The following is a 19880-nucleotide window of genomic DNA, read 5'->3' as shown; positions in this document are numbered from 1 at the left end:
AATGCATCATTCCGTGTTTGTTTGTATACCGCGCGCAAGGTTTATGCGCACTGTCGAAGTCTTCTTCTCCGGTTTTAGTGTATCTCTGTGTCAGAATTACAGCGCCACACGCTGGTCTGGCATGAATACTACAGCGTTCTGTGTCGACTTCGTCTGGACGCGGACATTTCTTCAGACGAGGAAAAAAAAAGAAGGGTAAGCTACGTCTTCATCAGGTTCTTGATTGAGATGGTTTTGTGTGGCGCTGCTATAATCAAGACTGATTAAACACTGAATCACTGTAGTTTATACAGACTCCAGGAGACCAGGATTTTCACCAACTCTAATCCAATCAGCATAACTATAACAAATTATATTCACAGAGATCAGGGACGGTCACGCCTGCATTCACACTTAACCTTTTGAGCACATATGGGATTTAGAACATTCGGTGACGTCTCATAACTGCCAAATTCAAACTGCGTTTTCGCGCTAATGGGAACGTTATAAAATAACGGTCGTCTTAAAAAAAACTCACTGGGGCTACCATTTTAAACTCACCACTGAAAAGGTTATCCCAAAAATGTATTAGCATAAACAATAACCATCAGTTAAAGTAATGAGACTGAAGCAGCAAGAGATAATAAAGACAAAAGATTACTGTATTCACACAGACCTAAAAGTAATGTTATTGAGTGGTCTGTTTATTCTTCAGATTTAAACATTATTGAAAGTATTTTGTATTTTCTTTTATAGATAACAACACAGTCCATACAGAAAGGTAATATATTCACATATATGTGAAGCACTGTAAGATATGTTGAAATATATTTTTAAAATACGTGTGTTGCATGTGTGTGCTTAAATAGGAAATTTGTGAAATTATATTTATGCTTCAGATAATTTTTAATCAATGTGTTTATGTAATGCATTATGTTTCTACACTAAGTTTACCATTTTAAATCTATTGTATTTTATTATATTATATAGATCCTTTATTCTCATTCAGTTTAGGCCTACTATCAACTGAAACAATATGTTATCAAGTTTCAGGACAAGTTTCTAATTTTATGTACTATTAGGCTGTGTAACTTTTATGTGTTTGATGGTCGCACGCGTGTTGAACATTCGAGCTGCATTTAAACCGGAGCGAAGGGAGTCTATCACTGTTGTTTTTAAGATAAGATAAGATAAGATAAGAAACACTTTATTCGCCAAATGCATCAGCAGATACACAGGAATTTGATATGGCCATCAGTAACACACAAACTCAACACACAAACATATATGCGTATAGCTGCAAAAGCATGCCTAAAACAATCCATCAAATAATAAAATAGTCCAAAAATAGTGCAAGATCAGCTATTCATAAGGGAAATGGCTCTTGGAAAAAAACTATTAAGATGGCGTGAGGTCCTAGTCCTCACTGCTCTGTACCTTCTTCCTGAAGGAAGCAACCTAAAAATGTCACTTGCTGGATGGGACTGATCAGCAGCAATTTTAGCCACCCTCTTCCTGACTCTGGCCTCATAAAGGTCTTTAAGAGACAGCTGCCTTTGTCCAGTCAGCCTCTCTGCTGTGCGCACAATACGCTGTAGTCTGGCCTTCGCCTGGGCTTATGCGGATGCAAACCAAACAGTAATGGATGCTGAAAGAAGGCTTTCCACAGTGGCTCTACAAAATTTAGACCGAACAGAGCTAGAAACGTTTAATTTATTTAGCTGTCTCAAAAAAAACATTCCACTATGAGCTCTCTTAAGAATGGAGGAACTATTTTCCTCCCATTTCAAGTCATTTGTGATAACCGTTCCTAAAAATTTAATTGACTCCACCCTCTTCACAACGGAGCTCTTGATAGTTAGAGGAGAAAGGGAGGCGGGTGTTCTACGAAAATCTATCACCATTTCCACAGTCTTTTGCTGATTAAGCTCCAAGTTGTTCTCATCACACCACGCAACCAATTTAGACACTTCCTGCCTGTAAGCAGACTCGTCGTTTCCCTTAATAAGACCAACTAATGTAGTATCGTCTGCAAATTTAATCAGCTTGATGGAACCATTATTGGAAGTGCAATCATTGGTATACAGTGAGTAGAGAAATGGTGACAGCACGCACCCTTGAGGTGCTCCAATGTTAGTAGTCTGAGGATCAGACATGTGCTCGCCAAGCCGCACATACTGTTGTCTGTCACTAAGAAAATCCATAATCTAATAATAATAATTTTACTGCTTTCAGGTAAGTTTAATCCCTAAAATCACAAAAATAATACATACAACTTTTCCTGACACTTTCTTATATGTAACTGACACGCTTCTGTTGAATATTTACTTTATAGAAATGGCTCAGTGTCATCGGAAAAAGTCTTTTAGCATCACAACCATAAGCTAACTAAATAAGCTAACTATAAGAGGTAAGCTAGCTAGATGTGAGCTCTTATTTATAAAAGTTTGGGATTTCAATCACATATTATTTGTAGATTAGTTTTTTTTATAGCTTTGAAAATGTTTTGATGGTAATTTGTTAATGGATGAATTGAAATAAGCTAATTAATTTAACCTAAAAGTATACTGTTAATCCACTTACATGAACTAATATGGGCTGAAACTACTCCAAACACGTTTGTATCTTTCATTGTAGACAAATATTGATAAAAAAAAAAATTGTTCTGTGGTTTTAGGAGTGTCAGAAAAAAGCCCTCCAATGGGAGCTGCTGATAGAGATATAGGAAACACAGCTGATCTGAGAAACCTTATTAGATATCTTCATATGCATTTTCCACAATATATTTCTCCTATATCATCATGCATCTTTAAAACCTAAACATGTAAATGATCTTTTTTTTTTTTTTTTTTAGATGTTTTGTACAATATTATTTCTCTTTTCTGCATGTCACCTCTGTTGTAGTTTATTTCTAATAGACCTGACATTGTATTGTTGGCTCTGTGACAGATTGTTTGTTCCTCTATTCTTCAATGCTGATGACTGTGCAGAAAAGTCGACCTCTTGTTGAAGAACTATGGACCATCTGACTAGTGAGTAAAACCTCAAACATTCAAAAGTTTATCAGATATATAAAAAATATCAAATATTTTTTGATTCCTGTATATTTTACAAGGTCATCCAGTTTAACACTGCATTGAGGACACTACAAGCAGAGAGGTACAACATAATTCACAATGAGGCACAGATGATAATAAATAAGTGTGTTGAAATGAAAACTAATTATGTTAAGACAGAACCAGTACTGTGACTGCACCTCACTTCAAAGTGAAACGGGCTGTAATGGTCATCTGCCACGCCAGATCGGACGTCTCACTCACAAGGATTGCGGTCTACTAGATATTATGTATTCTCCTCAGAGTCAGGTGCATGCAGATCTTACTTGATTTTAGATGTAATGAGAACTATATATATATATATATATATATATATATATATATATATATATATATATATATATACAGTGGGGCTCGAAAGTTTGGGCACCCCTTGCAGAATATGTGAAAATATGAGTAATTAAAATATAATATTAAAAATATTAAAATAGAATGTAGTGGAAAACTTCATTTATTTCAGTAATTCAACTCGAATTGTGAAACTCATGTATTTCTACATGTGTTCAGAAAGGATTACACTGGTGCAGCACAATTCTCAAGTTGTCTGACGTGGATGTGAAGGTGGTGTCCCTTACGTGTGATGGTCCATCAACACATTTTCTATGTTCAAGGACCCTGGAGATCCCTGTGGAAACAGCATAAAATGGGAATATATCAAGTCCTTATCATATAAGGACTACATCTAGGCAACAAACTTAGTTCAGCTCATATAGATTGGCAAAGTCAAAAATTGAAGCTAAATCTTGCTGTGCAGACCATTAGCGCTAATGTTGCAGATGCTCTCAGGTTCTGTCAGAGACACCTGCTGTTCCCCCAGTTTGTGTGTGAGCCAACATGCAAATTCCTGGAGATTTTTGACCGGCTTTTTGAGATGATGAACTCCAGAAATACTATTGGCAGGGGATTTAAAAGCCCACTCAGACAAGCTAATGAGAGAACCAGCATGGCCTTCTTAATGGAAGCTTACAATTCCATCATTGGATTAAAGGAGACGACCCCTTGTGATAACAGACAAGAAAACTGCCTTTCACAGCTTCCTGGTGCCAATAAAAAGTTTCAAACAAATATATATGACACATATGTGTGACCACCAACATCACAGTTACAGTACTTGCTGACCTACAAATTTAGCCAAGACCACCTTGAGCTGTTTTTTGCTGCCATTCTCACAGCTAATGGATGTAACAACAATACCAACCACAGCAAGGCAGTTTAAGTCAGCATTCAAAAGAATGGTAGCGAGACATGCCATCAAAACCATTGGAAACTCCTCCTCACTGGACAGCACAGTAGTACTATAGGCTACACCTTCTGAAATGTTACAAATTCAGAAAAGTGACACACAACCAAAAAAAAAAAGAAGAGAACTCAGAAACATACATCCCAAGCCTTCCCAATCTGTCCATGTTCAAAGAGGCTGTGGTTGGTTACATAGCTGGCTTCGTAGCTAGAACAGCTATGAAGAAGATTCAGTGTAGCACCTGTTTATCAGCACTCAGTGTTGAGAGGAGTTTCTTACAAGATGAGCTTGGGCACACCCTCATGGACATGAAGTCCAGAGGTGGACTTGTCAGGCCATCAGACAGTGTCCTACAAGTCTGCAAAATATCAGAGAGGTGCATTCAACAGCAAATTTAAAACCAGGCTATTCACACAGGTTCAGGAACGCCATAGTGGCTCTGCGTTCAAGGAACTTGAGGCACATGTTCAACCTGGAACCATACAACAACCGTGTTTTCATTCTCATTAAGTTCATTGCAGACAGCTACACCAATATCAGGCTCCACCTCCTGGCAAATGAAACATCATCTGCATCACACTGTAAAAGGCTGCGCAAAACTCTGGGCAAGCTTGTTATGCACAAAAATCAATAAGATATATATATCATTTTCAACTGCCAGTAATCCTCACCTCCATTAATTCAATAAAAATAAACCTTTAATCTTTAATGTTGACCATGGCTGTCTCTCTTTTATTTGTAAATAAAGTTATTCGTTAATATGTTAAATATTTTTTTATAAGAGAGTGTAATAGTTAAAAAACAGTTACCACAGTATATATTGAGCAATGCAGTGTTATAGCTAGTCTATTGTAATGTTAGGAAAAGTATTTACATTGTAATATGGCAATTCATAGCATCATTTTCTTAATGCAACAATTCATCACCTTCTTCTTATTTGTGAATATCTTCAATGAATCAAGGCCGGTCGGTGTGTTATCATTTTGGTTTTTGTAAAAAATAAACAGTTAATGAAGTTTTTCATTGTTATTGTTACCTTAATTAGTCTAAATTAATCTAGCAAGCAAGTGGTATTTCATGTAATAACTGTACAATGTGAATAAAGTTGTTCTCATACTTCACAAGTATCAAAAATCTATTAAGAATGAACACTAGAAGAACAAGTTGGCAATCCAAGTTTCTTAAAATAATAATCTTTTGTCAGTGCTGCATGGCACATCTTAATCGAAGGACATTACGTAACATGACCTCTCTTAAGAAATCCTTCTTTCTTCATTTAAAGGGCAGAGCACGCTGTCAACCAAGACCAGAGACATCCTATTGACGTGGAGGGATTTAAAACTGGTGTTTCGTTAGGCAATGTTCTCTCATTAAAATCGTACAATTTCCTATTAATTTAATAGAAGATTTACAAGCACTAGCGATTACCAATATGGCGGCGCAATGGCTTCACTTTCATGCTGTCTTGAGCAATCCAGTTCTCAGTGATTTAATCCAATTTAATAAAACGGAACGTTCCGATCCTTGATTCTGATTGGCTGAGCCACGTTCGAAGCTGTTGTACATTACACTACAAACATACACCTTTGTTTACTTCTGTGTGTTGCTCTGTAACCACTTTGTTGGAACCACAACTGTTTCTGAGGAACTACTTTGTTTGGTGGAAGAATACGGAATTATTTATATCATTACACTTTATTTGCTCTGTTATATTCTGTGAAACCTAACTACGTATATGGAATAACCGTTTTATAAAAGCAATAAGCCCCATGAAGCATGATTTAAAGTGAATTTATAACAGCTAAGGGGTGCCGTTAGGTATGACAAGATCTCACTCTCTGTGCTATATGATATTCTCTTCTTCGTCTTCATTTACTGTTTTGTTTGAAACATAAAACGTTTAGTAGTGCATGTTTCCAACTTGCCCGAGAACTGAACACGCTTGATCTTCACTACACACCCGCAGAAACCCGTGTGAACTTAAGGTATCAGACCAAAGCCTCTGGTGAGAAACGGATATCGAAACTCTGGTCATTTTTGAGCGAGATGCTAACGGTCGAATCTGGTTCAATGATTTATGCTAAGCTAAGCTAACAGTGTTACCGCCAGATCCAGAGATTCAATGGATTCGATAACAGTGAAACTCAACTGTTTAACTCTAGGGCAGTTAGAAAATGAGCCTATTTTCAAAAAAGAGGAGTGTTCCTTTAATAAGCTCCTTTAATAATTTCTTTTTTGTTTTAGTTATGTGAATAATATCAACACTGAAATGTTATTTTAAGGTCAAGTATCAAAAGACGCAGCCTTTTTAATTCATATAGAGGAGTATATTTATTGGAAATTAATTAATGTATTTGTTTTCATTTTAATGTGTTGTCATGTGTTGTCTTATAGTTTTGTCAATACAACTCCAACATTTAAATGTTGGTATATGAACCAGTAACAAGACACACCATTTAAGTTTACATATCAAACTGTGTACATTCTAAATTAATTTATTTAAACTTATGAATGTCAAAACAAGTGCAATGTCTTCCTCTAGGGGCGGTAAACTGCACAATGTATGTAAAATGTTTTGCAAGCTTTTTTCTCAATTGTTCCATTTCAATAGCTTTTGTTGTGCTCTAGTTCTGTGAATAGAATCAACATCCACATTTTCTTTAAAGACCCGGAAAAAAGACACAACCCTTAGATCAGTTACAAATTATCATTACTTACCTATAAGGCCCTAAATGGTTTAGCTCCTGCGTACCTAACTAGCCTTCTACCACGCTACAACCCATCACGCACCCTAAGGTCACAAAACACCACTAAAGGAGGTAGAGCTTTCTCACATTTGGCTCCCAAACTCTGGAATAGCCTTCCTGATAATGTTCGGGGTTCAGACACACTCTCTGCTTAAATCTAGATTAAAAACAACTCTTTCGCCAAGCATTTCGAATAATGTATCTTAAACTGTGAGTATAGTTGCATTCTTATTCTTTAGCTTGGGTTAAACTAATTAGTTTTACTTTGTTGGAACAGCCGCTATGCTAATGATGTCTCTATTTGTTTCTCTTTTTAGACACAGATTTACACAAGATCCAGTCTGGATCCAGAAAACCTGAGAAGAGCTGATGCTTACCCTGAAACAACAAACAGAACTAACAAATACATTTACTGACAATCACCACTTACAAGTTACTACTAAATTTATTATGAATATACATTGTACAGCTGCAATGCTTTGTAACGTGAAAAGTGCTATACAAATAAACTTGAATTGAACTGAATTTAAAAGCGAAGAGTGCTTTAAAACTCTAAACCTCTGTCAACATAAATGGATTGTAATTTAATTTGTGATATAATTTGCTTTTAGTACTATTTTAATGCTTACATTTGTTGCATTATTTTGTTTATTATAAACTGCTTGGATTTATTGTTTATGTGTTTAACATTGGAAAGATCATAATGCCTGTTTGTTATTAAGGCGAAAAATGACTTTTACTTTGGTCTGGTGTTGTGACGTCATAAAGCTGCGCTGCAGCGTCTGAGACTCGGCTTAAGAAAGGTGAGCGCTTTTTGTTCAAATCTTTAAAGTGTTTAAAATCAATATAACTCCTCCTTTGTTGCACGCGAGTGCTGAACTTGAACAAGACTGATTACTTTTGCTGCGTCCCAATTTGCTTACAGTCCGTTCTAAATATTATTCGAAAACAGAATTAGTGTGTTGAAAATCATGCCAAAGATTCCCGGATGGTTTACTACTTGAGATGTGCAGATCGAGAAATACGAACACGCATAAAAGTGTTCAAAAACTACAAACAGCGGACATGGGAGACCAACGACAGGCGGATTCGTAATGCGCGTTATATTTCAGCTGCAGCAGATATGTTCGGTAATTAACATTTAAATGCATCATTATGCAAACGTGAAGAGAGTTTGCGTCATGAAAGACCCTGACAGATCATTTTAGCTCTTAATTTCTTTCCAGTACGGTAGGAGATTAAATTAAACCACATGTGATTTTGTTAACTGTGTCAATTATTGACATTGCAGTTTAATCAGTGAATTACTCACCTCTGGTTATAAAAGTGTCTAATAACTAGTAAATCTTGCACTTCTTTCATTGTACATTGCTATTCTTGTTGTGGTAAAATAGATTTGCTGCTCTGTATCGGTAATTTTACATGATTCTGTGATAAAACATGACATGTCCAGATGTCAGACAAAACAGACACACGCACACACACACACACACGCACACACACACACACACACACACACATATATATATATATATATATATATATATATATATATATATATATATATATATATATAAAGAGATAGAGAGTTGGGTAAGTGATTACATGCAATCTTGATTAATCAAATTCCAAAATTACAGTTACATTTTAAAATACTTGTAATAGTAATCAGACTAAAAAAAAATAATAATAATATTAAAATAGTAATCAGACTAGTTATTTTTAATGTATTACATATTATTTAAACAACAACAATCATTTATTCCGAATTTATTGATTCTCCCTAAACACTCTTTTTCATATTTTTAATTTTCCATTTTTAAACTAGTTCACCACTTATATACAATCAGAAAATCTTCTGGTTTTCTGGACCTTCACACAGAGATCAGTCATTGCCATTGATCGAGCCTCGTCTCATCTTCTTTGGGGCCAGAGGAGTTAGAGGAGGGGATATGAACGAAGGAGGAGTTTCCCCATTGTCTGGAGAGCGTCAGCATCATAGATCATTACAGAAAGCTAACATAACACCAGCCTTGAAAACTTTTGAAAAAATAACTTAAGTAAAAAACTTACTTTCAGTCAGCAGCGAGTGTTTGAAATTTCTGACTGTGATTCGATGTGGATTATAATCACTAAGCAAGGCAGAAATATTTGTAAGAGATGCAAAAGACTATGCTCGCTAAACATTAACGTTACCATAGTAGACATGGCATATATAGCCCTATTCGGACGGGACTAGTTTTACAGGGGGTCGTTAGAGAAATCTGCGTTTCACAGACGTACTTGGTGATTTTAATCCCATCTGAATCTGCCACATATGTGTTTTTCTCACACAACCTCTGTGATAATTCCAGAGTAAATTACCTACTGTTTTTCAGCAAACCCAGTGATCCTCTGAGAAAGCTAATCCCGTCCGAATGCGAATGTTTGTGTTTGCCATCGGTATTGTATTTCACAACGTGTTTCCTCGTGTGTTTTGGCCAACGTGAATTACCGTAGATGCTCTTACCGCACGCATGTTTGATATATTTGCTTAGCGGCAAAGAAATAATAATAATTAAAAAAAAAATACAAATAATAAAATCAAGAGCAAGCGCAGCGGAGATTCTGGCCATACGGTAGAAATGCATCGTTCACAAAGTATGGCTGGTGGCTACAGGTCTGAGGCTATTAGCCCTGGCCGGTCTGTTTAAAGCACTGGCTCACACTGGCCCTACAGTGGAAATGCAACTGTTGTTTACAAGTAGGGTGTGAATCTTTGGGTAGACAGCAAATCGATTTGATTCACAATTCGTAGGTTTTCAATTTGATTTAAGAACGATTTTTGCAAATTCAGAACAATTAGATTCGAGATGATTCAAAATTAGTTTTTTATTCAATTATTGATTCGATTCTGCGTTCTTTAAGTGCATTCACAAGATTATTTAAGGGTGTATAAGGGTATGTTCACACTAATATGTTTTTGTTTGAAAACTTATTTTTCTCTCTGTTTCGGCCTTCTGTCCACACTGAGAGTTTTAAGTCAGCGAAAATGTACCTTTTGGGAAACGCTCTCCAAAGCGGATAAATTTGAATATGCCTTCTTCGTGTCGTAGGTGGCAAAAATCGACTGTTATGGGGTTTTTTTTTTTTTTTTCATTTATTCAAGAAGTTCATTAAAAACAAAAAACAAAAAAAACTGTGAAACATACATTAATTAAACAGGAATTTATGAATGAGACTGAATTTTTTTTTTCTTTTATTACTTTATTTTTCAAAAGAAAATCATTTATATAACATACAGAGAAAAAAAAAGAAAAATCCCAGATTTTAAGGTTAACACATTTTCTGTATATGACTTTCCTTTAAAAATTTTTCCACCCACATAGGGATATAACAAAAAAACAAAAAAAAAACACATAAAATAAAGATAACTAAATAATTGAACAGCAAGTATGCAGAACTTGATCTACAAGGTCATATCATTTTCCAATACCCAAAAGTAAAGGGCACCAAAATTCATTAAAGAGATGTCCACGGTTGTATTTCTCCAAAGTTAATTTTTCTAATGGCAAAAATGAAGACAATCGGTCAAAAAAAGTTTTAAGAGATGGAGGGGAAACGTTCTTCCAATATAAAAGTATGCATTTTTTGCAAAATAAGATATCAAAATAAATAACCCGCATTATTTCTGATCTAACTAAGTTATCAATATCATTTAGCGAATATAAACTGTTACTCAGGTCAAAATGTTTATCCAAAACTAACTGAGTGAAAGAATGAATGGATCTCCAATAGCCTTTTAAAAGACTGCAGTCCCAGAACATGTGTAAAAATGTCCCATCAATATTTTTACATCTCTAACACACAGCAGGAATATCATTTGATATTTTATGCTTTTTTAACGGTGTTAAATAGGTTTTGTGGATAAACTTAAAATTAGCCTCCTTAATCTTGATACTTGTGAATGGAAAATGAATTATATTACAAATATTTACCCATACATCATCTTCAAAGGTTCTACTTAAATCTCTTTCCCATATTATTTTTAAAGGTCGGAAAGAAGATTGGGATTCTTTTGTCAAAATATGATAACATTTAGAAATCGTTCCTTTTATTGTATCTATGAAAAAAAAAAATCCTCCAGTTCTGACAAAAAAAAGCCGTATTTTATCCCCCTTAATCAGAGAGTTGATGATACTTCGGATTTGTAGATATTTAAAAAACTGTTTATTAGAGATATCATCTTCTGCTCTTAAGTCAATAAATGATTTTACTTGCATTTTATCACTCAAAAAATCTTTAAAATATAATATACCAGAATTTAACCATTGACATATGTTGCCTTAAGTAATTAAGGTGTTAAGATCTGGATTTAAAAAGATTGGAGAATATATAGAAGTACAAGAGACAATACCAATTTTCTTTCTACAATCTTTCCAAGTTTGAAGAGTGTTAAATACAGTGAAATAGTTATTCATATTTTTTATCTTTTCATAATGTTTTATAAATAACAAAGAGACAAGGGGCAGTGGTTCAAATGGATTAGATTCCATCTGGACCCACATGGATTCATGTCTTTCTTTAGACCAAGAAATCAAATTCCTAATTTGGGCTGCCCAAAAATAATATTGAAAGTTAGGTACACCTAAACCTCCCAAAGGTTCAGGCTTCATCAAAGTCAGCATACTAATCCGAGGCTTTTTATTGTTTCAAATAACTGAATAAATGAATAAATTTTAAACATGTTTGAATTAATGATTCCAATGACTTTTTTTATATATATATATAGACTGGAACATGTTATTCTATGTAGTTTTCTTAGGTAATCCATTTTAAACCATTTATTATGAATTTGGGGCCGTTCACAAAACGCGTCTAAAAATGCTTTGTCCTTTTCACAAGTGCTTGTGCTCCCGTAGCGTCTGACAATGCATTGTGTGACGACCTATGCTGTTGTTTTTGGGTATTGCAGCTTGGTACTTGTTTCCACAAATTAGTCTATTGGATACACCCATGACCGGTGCTTCAGGCGCTCCTTTTAAAAAGAGATCTCCAGTTGAACCAAGGAGGGACTTTGGGGATTTTGGAACTTTGGCCTTTGTTTGGTTTTGGGACTTTGTTTAGTTTGACTTGATTTTTTTTTGCATTTTATGCTTTAACATAGGATTACATTTCCAACCATGCACTCTGCTTTACACACTGACGTTACTGATGCACACAGACACATTGTGATTTTCCTTTAATCGTTTTCATTGTATTATTTAATGTTATCTTAATTTAGTAGTAAATAAACATTTTTCTTTATCTTAAAGGTACAGGTTGTAGGACCTGCCAGTAAAGGGCGCACTATCAAAACAATAACAATCGCGTGGTTTGATGACTCTAAGAAGGAGCGTGGAATGATGGGATTTGTTGTCTTCTACCCAACAGCGGACGGCCATCAATCAGACGGAAAGATAAATCATGGATTTAACACGAGTTCAACGATTTGCATGAGTAGATTTACGTTACAAAGTCAGTGCAAAGACGCGATCAGACTATGGATCAGACGCATCCTCGCGCGGGTCTAGAGAAGCGATGCCCCACGTTTGGCGGGTATGCCCCATAATACTAATCTTGTTGATTGTTATAATATCATGTTTTCTGTAAAGATAAGAATCAATACAACTCACCTGTCGAGTAAAACACAAGTGAGAGCAGCATCTCTTTCTAGTTTGTTTATCGCGAAGCTACTTCCACATTTGTCCACAACACTGTTGTCATGTGTTTTCTACGTCAGTAAAGGCGTTAACAAAGGGTAACTGACGTCATTGACAGACGACTACACTGCCCCGTGACACTGTTTAGAATGGGAATTTTGTCATGATTTACAAGTAGTTGAAAACATTAGATATATTGTTAGTAATCAGCTGGACAAAATATTTAACAGTAGCCTAGTGGTTTTTTGATATTTTACTACAAATATCTTACAAATTGTACCTTAAATATTTGGTTTTGCGTGTGTCCCTTGTCTTTGTTGCTTCCCTTGAGCCAGGGGTCGTAACCAGGCAGCAAGGAAGTCGACCGGAAGTTGAAGTCGGCTGCTGGCCGCCATCTTGTAGCAGAACTTCACTTGCGTTAGCATTCCCATTGACTCCCATTCATTTTGGCGTCACTTTGACAGCGAATAACTTTACATCTGAGGCATTTAAAGACTCCATTTGTCCAGTATTTATTTCTAAAGGTACACGACAATGTATAAAGGGCTCCATTACGTTCTTTGTTATATTATGGCCCCGTAGAAACAGTTTTTGTAAAAAATAGGCTAACGATTGCGTCATAACCACTCAACTCTGTCGCATTACCGTACAGACAGGAGGAGAAGCTCACAGGCAATTAACTTTAATATGGCGTACTGGTGTTATATTTTAAAATACTATACAAAATAATTAATCATAATACTTACTCCTGCTCACTCACGCCAAAGAACTCCCCGCTCAAGCTCGCCGTCTCTGCAAGATTAACGATGGCAGTTTGCACGCACAGCTACTAGAAGATTTACATCTGTCAGACAGGTTGCTGATGTCATCAAGCTTCGTTTGAGTCTGCGCGTCAGAAACGGAAGTGCTAAAAAACGCTAAAAATGGGCTTCACTTGTCTCAATTGAGTTCCAATGGGGTCGCTGTGTCCATTTCTTTTACTGTCTATGGTCGTAACATATGTAACCATGAACTGCGCTCTCCACAATGATGAGTAAGTATCAGCAAAGGATTTCTAGCCCTTTACTACATACATTTATGTAGTATGCTATGATCCAGCTATGATCAGCTGTTCGGCTGAACAATTGCAAGCAGTTTTAAAGGAATGGCATTCGCGTTTTCCATTTTGAACCACATACTTTCTTAACTATAGTTGCACGCACATACAGAGCAACATGTTTCCACTTTCAAATGTATGGCAATGTTTCCGCTAAGTCACACAGTTAAAATATGCTTTGAAAGTTTAAAACTTAACAGAGCAGACTTCCAGCACTCTGCTAGTGAGGGAGGGGCAGTGTGAACTGCAGCATCTCCAGCAACACAGAGCTGCCTGTGGACGCCTGTCTGTAAAAAATGCCGGGAGCAAACACAGCAGCCATGTATTGGCCGATACCCACAAAACCCTCAAAAATCGGTCCGATATATCAGCCGGCTGATCTATCGCTCAATCACTAATTTTGGTGTCTGTGCGTTGTAACACGAATACATAAGACCCCCACCCCCCTTACATTAATGCTTATGGATCATTATTATAAAAAAAAAAAACGTTTTAAAGACTACAATAAAATACAGTGACAAATTCCCCAATATTAATCTCTTTTATATAAATAAAAACTTTAATTAATAAAATAAATAAGGATGTGTTTTACCCTCATTCAACACTCAGCATAAAACACGTCAGCCATAGAATAGTACATTGGCAAATTTGCTCATGCTATATAAACATCTATTTTTTATTAACAAAATGAACATAAATAAGGTTTAAAGACACTCACTTGTATTAAACAAAGAAATTTAAGTTTTCTTAACAAAAGTAGCTCTGTTTGATACGTCAGTCTCCTCGCATCACTCTTGTCATGGGATCTCCCGTGGCTATATATCAATTACGTAACTTGAAAAAATACAAATGCTCTGTAGTTAATAGGGAATTGAGAGCACTTCACATTTGGTTTAAAGATATGTGTTGTTGATAACTTAAGGAATCTGTGATTAATTTCTTACAGATCTATGCAACACTTATAAGATGGCATTTATTAAAGTGGAGAGTGAAGACATTAAGATTGAAGAAACATTCAGAGTCAAACTTGAAGAAGATACTGAGGAACAAACAAAGATGGAGTTTATTAAAGAGGAGACTGAAGAAACATTCACAGTCAAACATGAAGAAGATACTGACGAACAAACAAAGATGGAGTTTATTAAAGAGGAGAGTGAAGACATGAAGATTGAAGAAACATTCAGAGTCAAACATGAAGATACTGACGAACAAACAAAGATGGAGTTTATTAAAGTGGAGAGTGAAGACATGAAGATTGAAGAAACATTCAGTCTCAATCATGAAGATACTGAGGAACAAACAAAGATGGCGTTTATTAAAGAAGAGAGTGAAGACATGAAGATTGAAGAAACATTCACGGTCAAACATGAAGATACTGTGGAACAAGGAAAAAAAGAATTTATTAAAGAGGAGACTGAAGAAACATTCACAGTCAAACATGAAGAAGATACTGAGGAACAAAAAGGTTGGTTTTCATTATGAATGGTGAACTCACTCATTTGTTCCTTATTAAAATGTCCAACTCTACAGAAAATAATTGTATTTTTTGAATAATGTCATTTGAGTTTTGTAATTGAAAATTTTTGATTTCACATGGAGCTGGTCGCATTGTGTAAGGGTTGCCACCTTGAGCAAGGCAAAATAAGGGACACCCATTCATCCCAAAAACAAAATAACCAGGGAAAAAAATAATCAGTGTCTCAGTTTATTCACTCAAAGCTCAATAAATAGAAAACATGCTCAAGAACAGGTGCATCTCAATAAGTTAGAATGTTGTGGAAAAGTTAATATCAGTATTTCGGTAATTATTGTATTTCAATAATTCTAATCAAATTGTGAAACTCCAGTCTGTGTGCACTGAATTTATTTAATACAGAAGTAGTTTAAGTCTTTTGGTTCTTTTAATTGTAATGATTTAGGGTCACATTTAACAAAAAACCCACAACCACAAATCTCAACAAATTTGAATATGGTGACATGCCAATCAACTGAAAACACCTGCAAAGGTTTCCTGAACCTTCAAAATTGTCTCTCAGTTTGGTTCACTATGCTACACAATCATGGGGAAGACTGCTGACCTGAAAGTTATCTAGAAGACAATCATTGACACCCTTCACAAGGAGGGTAAGCCAATCGTTGCCAGAGAAGCTGGCTGTTCACAGAGTGCTGTATCCAAGCATGTTAACAGAGGGTTGAGTGGAAGGAAAAATTGTGGGGGAAAAAAGATGCACAACCAACCGAAAGAACCGGAGCCTTATGAGGACTGTCAAGCATCGATACAAGAATTTGAGTGAACTTCACAAGGCATGGACAGAGGCTGGGGTCAAGGCATACAGATGTTTCAAGGAAACAACAGTTGTCATATTCCTCTTGTTAAAGGGTAACTAAACCCCTGGTCAGAGCCTGGCTCCACCCACTGACAATATTTGAAAAGTGTGCAGAGCATAGCGGAGATAGAGGGAACAAACCGAGGGCGGGGCTGAGCGAGTGCGGCGTGAACCTGAGACCCGCTGTGACAGATTGATTGACAGCTGCTGTCAGAGACGCTAAAATAGAGAGTGACTGTAATGACGCAAGTAGCTTTGCAATGGAGCATTCATTTGTAGTAGAGGACTTTTCTCCCCCACCTTCGCCTAAAGTGGAGGATGTGGAGGTAGGTGTCTGTTCATATCAATTCGAGCAACTGGCTCAAACTGTGGTCTTAACTCCCACATTGCGTCACTTTTCAGCGCGAGCTGTGTGGAGAAGCCCATTTCCACCTCCATTGCGTTGGATAAGCAAACCCGTGTAAAATGCAGTTTTGCACACTCCAGCTCTAGGCGGGAACTCACGGTCTTCCAGGCCAAGTGCATGCAACCACTGGCGCCTAATTTTAAAGTCTGCTGGAAAACTATGCAGTCCAGCAGTGCTGTCACAACCAGCAACACACCTATGTACCATCCTGACCACTGTACTAAATACAGATAAATCTACGCCAACTTGAAGATCTAAATAACTTTATAATTGATATGTTAAATAGAAGCTATAATAGACTATCCTGATCATTTTCAATACTCGCAATTCCAACTCTTGACTCACTACAGTAATTTTGATAGAACAAGATGGTTTTATACTCCCAAGGGCGTGGTAGCTCGTACCAAGGGGCGTAGTGAGCTGGAAACTGCTTACGTCACTTGCCACCGCAACATCCAATAGGAAAAATCAACTGCCACCGTTCAACCTGAAGAGGCAGCACTCAGACGTTTTTACAACATATATTGTAGAATTAAAACACTTTATACTCAATTGTCAAAAAAGTTAATCAAATCAATGAACAGCACTAATAAAGCACCATTCTTATAGATCATTAACTTAAAAAAAGTTGGTTTAGGTTTAAGTTACTCTTTAAAGGGTTGGTTCACCCAAAAATGAAAATTATGTCATTAATAACTCCAAACCAGTAAGACCTCCATTTATCTTTGAAACACAGTTTAAGATATTTTATATTTAGTCCGAGAGCTCTCAGACCCTCCATTGAAGCTGTGTGTACGGTCTACTGTCCATGTCCAGAAAGGTAAGAAAAACATAATCAAAGTAGTCCATGTGACATCAGAGGGTCAGTTAGAATATTTTTAAGCATCGAAAATACATTTTTGGTCTTAAAAATAGCAAAAACTACGAATTTATTCAGCATTGTCTTCTCTTCCGGGTCTGTTGTAAGACAGTTCAAAACAAAGCAGTTTGTGATATTCGGTTCGTGAACGAATCATTAGATGTAAGCAGATAATTTTGAACCAGTTCACCAAATCAAACTGAATCATATTAAACGGTTCGCGTCTCCAATACGAATTAATCAACAAATGACTGAATCTGTTAACTTTTTCAATGTGGCTGACACTCCCTCTGAACAAACCAATATCCTGGAGTAATTAATTTACTTAAACAGTACACTGACTGAACTGCTGTGAAGAGAGAACTGAAGATGAACACCGAGCCGAGCCGGATAATGACTTGTTCACAAGTCAAGAACCGTTTCTGTCAGACGCGTCCGCTTCGTGAACTGAGGAGCTGATGATACTGCGCCTGTGTGATTCAGTGTGAAGCAGACTGACACACAGAGCGTCTGAACTGAAATGATTCTTTTGGTGATTGATTCTGAACTGATTCTGTGCAAATGTTATGAGCGCAGGTAAACCGAAGGCTTGAATGAATGGCAATCATCGCCAATGACGCCATTACGTTTAGCGCAAAAGAACCGGTGAACCGTTTTCTTCAATCGGTTTATTGAATCGAGCTGTCCGAAAGAACAAACTGGTGATTCGGAAAGCCATGCAACCGGTTGCAACCAATGAATTACTCCGGGTTATTGGTTTGTTTTAACTCAGAGGAAGTGTCAGCTACATTAAAAAAGTGAACCGCTTAAGTCATTTGTGGATTAATGCATATTGGATATGTGTACCGTTCAATTTGGTGAACTGGTTCAAAAACATCTGGTTACATCGACTGATTCATTGGAGGTTCAATGGAGGGACTGAGAGCTCTCAGGCTAAATCTAAAATATCTTAAACTCTGTTCTGAAGATAAATGGAGGTCTTACTGGTTTGGAACGGCATGAGGGTGAGTTATTAATGACATAATTTTCATTTTTGGGTGAACTATCCCTTTAAGCTACTCTTGAACCATAGACAAAGTCAGAGGTGTCTTACCTGGGCTAAGGAGAAGAAGAACTGGACTGTTGCCCAGTGATCCAAAGTCCTCTTTTCAGATGAGAGCATGTTTTATATTTCATTTGGAAACCAAGGTCCGACCTAGAGTCTGGAGGAAGGGTGGAGAAGCTCATAGCTCAAGTGGCTTGAAATCCATTGTTAAGTTTCCACAGTCTGTGATGATTGATTGATCCACAGTGGGTTTTTTTTTTTTTTTTTTGAAAACCAAAGTTACTGCACCCGTTTACCAAAACTTTTTTGGAGCACGTCATGCTGCCTTCTGCTTACCAGCTTTTTGAACGTGCAGATTTCAGATTCAGATTATTTTCACAGTTCTGAAGCTGTTACCTGGATTTTTATTGTTAGCATTATTTATCTTAAATGAGTACTACATGATTATGTAGGGCTCCTGTTCCCCAGTCAAGCCCAGGGATGGCCTTAGTCCCCGGTTTTGGCCTTTTGAGCCCGTAAGTGTCCCCAAGTATTTATAGTGGGGGGCTAGGGTGGACCGCTGAGGCTGCGGACTGTGATGTGGTTCTGCCATGGCTTCCTGAGCTGTTTGATCCACCATGGCTCTCATACTCCCTCCCGCGCCTTGGCCTCCTGAACTGCTTGCTCCCCCATTACACCCTAGACTACCTGTCCTGCCATGGCCCCCTGAGTTCCCTCATCTGATCTGGAGGCCTGCTGTGTCTTTTTAATAAAGGCAGTCATTCACTGACTGCACTGCAAACTGATCAGTTTCATTTAATCTTTTCTGATATGTGGTACTCAACTGCCAACTGCACTAAAGGCCTGTAGGGATTTAAGAATTAGTGAAGGCATCAGGGACTTTAGAGTCAACAACAAGAGTCCATTCCAGTGCTGGAGTTGAGGAATAGACTCTTTTGGAGTAAACTCTCCATCCCTACATTCAGCTCTACATCTGGAGAGCCTTGTGTTCAAAGGGCAGATGTGAGCTCCTATGTGCTCACACCTGTCATGTTTGGTTAGATTAAAATTAACTCTGGTGCAATTGCTCTGTTAGTGCGATTCGTTTAAGTGTGAAAGTTGTCATCTGAACCCTGGTATGCACCAAAAAAGTGGACGGGGACCACTGAAAAGATGGGTCTCAGGCCGCTTCCAAACAAACTCTGGTGCCATTCAAATGAAATACGAACGCAACATGGACCAAATATTTTTATACAAACCAAAAACAAAGTAATGATAAGATCTGTTGCTATGTTACATGATTTGACAGCATGTTGTAAACAAAACAAAACAAGCCAAAAAAGTGCCTTTTATGAGCTCTTTGTGAGATTGCAGTTGGTGAAAATAAAATTGTATGTACACACAA

At 36.9% G+C, this 19880-nt stretch overlaps 1 protein-coding gene and 1 long non-coding RNA gene across 6 annotated transcripts in view; both read left to right on the top strand.

The window, feature by feature from the left end:
• The first annotated feature begins 118 nt into the window (after positions 1-118).
• LOC127956109 (uncharacterized) lies at positions 119-7607 on the top strand. 2 transcript variants are annotated; one of them, XR_008153475.1, is made up of 5 exons: positions 119-195; positions 2929-3011; positions 3095-3138; positions 3212-3344; positions 3603-7607. It is a non-coding gene; the product is annotated as an uncharacterized LOC127956109 (long non-coding RNA). The 2 variants fall into 2 exon arrangements; XR_008153474.1 differs by having other exon boundaries at positions 3095-3344.
• Positions 7608-7754: 147 nt separating this feature from the next.
• The window catches only part of LOC127955967 (gastrula zinc finger protein XlCGF57.1), a 73741-nt gene continuing 61615 nt past the window's right edge, over positions 7755-19880 (top strand). For 2 of the 4 annotated variants that reach the window (XM_052553680.1, XM_052553678.1), the window contains exons 1-2: positions 7942-8212; positions 14806-15324. In XM_052553680.1, coding sequence (XP_052409640.1) covers positions 8071-8212; positions 14806-15324 — 661 coding nt within the window. In that variant the 5' untranslated portion in view covers positions 7942-8070. Of the gene's footprint in view, positions 7886-7941; positions 8213-14805; positions 15325-19880 lie in introns of those variants that run through there. The other 2 variants (XM_052553681.1, XM_052553679.1) reach the window with 2 other exon arrangements.

Source organism: Carassius gibelio, chromosome B4 (genome assembly GCF_023724105.1).
Source record: "Carassius gibelio isolate Cgi1373 ecotype wild population from Czech Republic chromosome B4, carGib1.2-hapl.c, whole genome shotgun sequence".
Taxonomy (NCBI): domain Eukaryota; kingdom Metazoa; phylum Chordata; class Actinopteri; order Cypriniformes; family Cyprinidae; genus Carassius; species Carassius gibelio.
Note: the sequence above shows the minus strand (reverse complement) of the source record. Positions and strands in the feature narration are given on the sequence as shown.